This window comes from Vombatus ursinus, unplaced genomic scaffold, assembly GCF_900497805.2.
Source record: "Vombatus ursinus unplaced genomic scaffold, bare-nosed wombat genome assembly UNPS02007788.1, whole genome shotgun sequence".
In the NCBI taxonomy this organism is placed as follows: domain Eukaryota; kingdom Metazoa; phylum Chordata; class Mammalia; order Diprotodontia; family Vombatidae; genus Vombatus; species Vombatus ursinus.
Window position 1 is genome coordinate 399 of NW_020947566.1, and position 4,636 is coordinate 5,034.

Consider the following 4,636-nt stretch of genomic DNA (forward strand, 5'->3'; position numbering starts at 1 on the left):
CCAGTGTTTTTGCCAAGAGAACCCCAAATTAGGTTATGAAAAATCCAACATGACTGAACAATAGAAAGCTAAACAATGCTTGTTTGTTGACTGACTGACGATGAGTGCATGAAGCCATAAGGGATCAGTGATTTTGTCAGCATAGGGAACACACTATGATTAAGTAGCTAGAGATCCTAGGGAGTTTTCTGTTGCATAGTGATGTGCATGGGGTCAGCAAATTTTATCTATACTTCAACTCATTTCAACTGACTTTTTTTTTTTTTTTTTAGCTATGCACCTCACCATGGTATGGAGTTACTCAGGGTTCTTAAAGATTATGCCATGACTTTGTAAGATCTGGCAAAAAAATTTGGCGGAAGGGAGGAGATGAAAATTAGGATTTCCCATGATCCCCACTCCCTAAAAAAAGGGAGAAGGAAATCCAAAGGCAATCAGAGCAAGAGAGCTTTGAAAGCAACATGTTGAATTTATTACATACTTAAAGAAAAACAAGTTCTATGTAACATAGATTTGCAATTGCATATCCAGGCTTCTTTTGTTCTTATAAGTATATGGAAATGTTCATTTTTTAAGAGGTATTTGTCATCTTTGGAATAAAAATAAAATAAAATTTAAAAAGTAATCGATTGGTAGTTTGATATGGTATAGAATAAAGTAAATTAATTTAAATATCATTATCATTTTTATGTTATTGTCATGGCCTAACCACAAGTAATTAGTGTTTCTCCAGTTACTTAGGTCTGTGCATTTCTGTGAATGGTGTTTTGTAGTTGTACTTCTGTGTGTGTCTTGGTAGGTGGATTTATTTATATTTTTTGTATTCTATAGTTATTTTGAATGGAATTCCTCTAATTTGCCTGATGGGTTTTGTTAGTAACATACAGAGATGCTGATAATTATTGTGGGTTTATTTTATATCTTGATACTTTTCTGGTTATTGTGCCAAATGTCTTTTTAGTTGACTGAGATTCTCTAAATAATCAACGTATCATTTGTAAAAGTCAGTGTTTTGTTTCCTCTTTGCTCTTGTTTATTCTCTCAATTTGTTTGTCTTATTGTTATAGCTAAGATTTCTTATGCTGTAGTGTTTGCAAATACTCCTAATTTTAATAGAAAGGCTTTTAATCTTTCTCTATGACATACAATGCTGGTTCTGGATTTTGTTTTAATTTATTTTTATTTTTGGATTTTAGATAGATAATTTACCACACTAACACAAGGTTCAGTTATCCTTATACTTTTTGGCATTTTAACAGAAATGGGTGTTGAACTTTGTAAAAAAATTTTCATCATCTATTGACATAATTATGTTTTTGAAATTATTTTAGTTATTATTACAGTCTCTTATGTTTATTTTCCCTAATTTGTCCACATTCCTTTTAGTTACTTCACAATATATTTCAATGTTGGGAGTTTGTTTTGCTTATTCCTCTTAAATCTCACCTCTTTCTTCTATCTCTATTTATTTTCTTGTTGAGTTGAATGTTTTTTCCATACCAAACTCTTGGTATATGTGGATGTGTATTCACCTTTCCTTTGTCTGGTAGAGATGAAAGGGAGGTTCATGAGATACCCATTCTTCCCACCTTTGCTGCACATTTTTATACACTTCACCTTATTATTCACTCTTATTATTTATGGTAGTGTAAGTTCTTTCTTCTTCCTCCTTTTTTTCCTCCTCATTCATTCCCATTTCCCTTCCATTTTCTCTTCTTTTAAGAACCATCCAAACAGAACACCTCCAGTCACTCAATGTTTTATATAATTTTCCCTATGACCCTTGAAGACAGGAATGTGAGAACACTTGTTTCTTTTCCTCTATTTGAATGCAAACAATTCATCAGAGAGTTTCTTCCAGTTTATAAAATAAATTTATATTTTTCTTGACTTCTGTATATGCAATTCAGAGTTTCTACTCAGCTTTGGCTTTTCATGAGGAATTCTTGATAGTCCTCTATCTCATTAAAGTTCCATCTTCTCCCCTGTAGGATTATGTTCAGTTTTGCCAAATAGATTATTCTTGATAGTAAGCTGAGGTATTGTGAGGCTCAAATGGATAGATAATGGTCCAGTCACAAGGCTTTTAGTCTACTGATGACTTATTTCATTCCTTGAGCCTACTACTACACTCCTATTGAGCTCAAGCAATGTTTATAGAGTAATACAGAGGTGTGCTGGTAAATATTTAACAACTGCACTCTCTGGAAAAAAAATGCACGTATATATATATATTTTAAATTTAATCTGCATTATTGACATTTTCATACGTCTAGAAAATCAACAAAACAATAAATCAAGTCTTGATGTATAGTGATTGCTGATTTCTGACACATAAATATTTACACTAAAAAGTTAACAATCAATTGTCAGAGCTAACTCCAGCACACCCCTTGTTGTAAGCCTTTTTCATTAACCCTGGAATATCACATTCCAAAGTTGTCCTCTATTTTATTGCGTCAGCTGCCAAACACTGTGTGTTTCTGAAGGTGGCTTCTTGGTGCTCTGACAGACCTTTTACAGGACACGAGGTATAGGGAACTCATATTTAGACAGGGGTTGAACTTGATGACTTCTGAAGTCTTTTCCAACTCTGCATTAATTGTGATCTTAAAGGTATTATTCATCTTCCAGTCAGTAACATAATCTCATATCTCTAGCTAGAGGCCATTCAATTCCCAGCTCATCACTTCGGGGTCTAGGTCACTTCAGGAGTCCTCAGCTCACACTGGTCAGTGCCTAAATTCAGTCCAGGCTCAGGCATAGCCCCACTTTGGCCTAGAGTATTTCACCTTTCACTATAGTTGGCACAGTCTTAGATCAATGGCTCAGCAAGCCTAGTATACTCTGGCAGATTTACCAAAAGATGAATCGTAGAAGGGAGCTGTACTCACCTAACAAACTATTTCCAGCTGTTTCCATAACTTACATCATTGTCAAAGAACAAAGATTGGCTACCACTGAAGATGTTCAAAAGACAGGTAGCCTGAGGCAGAAGTCCTGGCTTTGCAGATGCCTAGTTATGTGACTTTGGGCAAGTTACTACTGCCAGCCTTAGTTTCTTCATCTGTATAATGGGTGATTTTCTTGCTTGCCATTTTTCTCTCTCCCTTGGCACATAGGCTAGGAAATTACAGGGGATCTTCTTTTCATTAACTCCAAAGAATAGATACAGAATCAAGAATACCCAACACACACCAGGCAGTGACAGACACACAAATGTCTACCCCAATGGGGAGTTTATTTGGTTGAAACCATGAAGGTTGGGGCCCTACCTAAGGCACTTGTGAGCAATAGGAATAAGTTCAGGATACCACGCCACATATGCCCCAAACATGAGAATATGGGAATGCAGAGCCCCAGCATCCTGGATTCCATGATGGGGATGCTGTGGGGAGGAAGGAGTTGGCTCCTAGGGCTGAGCAGCTCCTCTTCTTCTATAAGTGCTCAAAGTTTACCTTTCACAGGGCTGGGCACTGGGCCCTGCCACTGTTCTCCTGGAAGAAGAAAACCAGGTACCTTCTATACACAGTCCTAAAGGAAGGGAGTACCTGGGACCTAGGCAAAGTATGCTATCTACTATTCTCTTCCCTTACCCCTTCTCATGCCCACAAGGACCCACGGAATTCTTGGAATGAGACATTCTTGGTTTAAGGAGCAGATGGTTTCTCCATATCTTCTACAATATTCATGGTTTCCTTACAACAGAGATTGCTTCTACTTTTTAAGACAGAGCCTGTTCCCCTTTGAAGTGTCCAGTGCAAGGCTCTGCCTCTTGGAAACTTAATGAAAATTTGTTGCTCAAGAATGCCTGCTTCCTCTAACCTCTTCCTCAGTGGTAAGTTTGGCAGGTAGGCAGGGCTGTGGGATAAGGAATGTCTTATCAATGGTAAGGGAAAGTTTCTCCAACTCACTTAGCAGATGGGCCAGCAGCTCCATCCTGTCAGAGCCAAAGAGCATGTGGGATTTGTTAGCCATATGGACCACTGTGATGGGCAATCCAAAGGCCTGGAGAAAGAGTGATCACAGTACAATACAGAAGAGACAAGAAAGAGGACCATGAAGGGTGGAAGTCAATGTTGACTTAGATTGATGAAGGGAACTGGGGTTAGGGGATCCAGTATCAATGCAGATTGCAAAAGACCACATAGGAGATAGGCAGGAGAGTCTCTGTCTTTCTGTCTCAACATTGTTTCTTTTCTATCTCATCCCTTCTTTCCCTATCCATTTCTCCCCTTTCCTTTCTTCTCTTGCATTTATTAGTTGACTAATAATGGTGAGGAATGGGAAAGTGTCATATTGGGAAGGTGGGCTTGTGGAAACAAATTCTAAGGTGTATCAGAATTCCTTACCCAGTGTCTTCAAGGATCATAAGCTGGATTTGGGACATGGGGGACCAAAGCTCCTCACCCCATATTTGCAGGCTGTATTTGTGGTCTCTCTTAGTTTCTTCTTCACCTCTTCAGTTGAACACTTTTCCAGTAGGTACTTAGCCAGTTCTTCAGAAAGTCCTGCTTTCTCTGCAGCCTGTGTAAGTGAGGTAGATGAAAGGCCATAGAGAGTGGGGTGGGAGGATTAACTTCCAGAAATGAACTCCTCCTTCTCATGGACCTCAGAAATAAAGTGTGTGTGTGTG

The 4,636-nt window shown here is 38.2% G+C and overlaps 1 protein-coding gene across 1 annotated transcript; it reads right to left on the reverse strand.

The window, feature by feature from the left end:
* Positions 1-2,317: 2,317 nt before the first annotated feature.
* On the reverse strand, positions 2,318-4,527 carry LOC114033987 (glutathione S-transferase kappa 1-like; the record flags this gene model as incomplete). Its single annotated transcript, XM_027849621.1, has 3 exons — positions 2,318-3,497; positions 3,915-4,008; positions 4,411-4,527. Coding segments are annotated over 3 exons (261 nt in total), but the record flags the coding sequence as incomplete, so codon positions are not given.
* Positions 4,528-4,636: the final 109 nt, after the last annotated feature.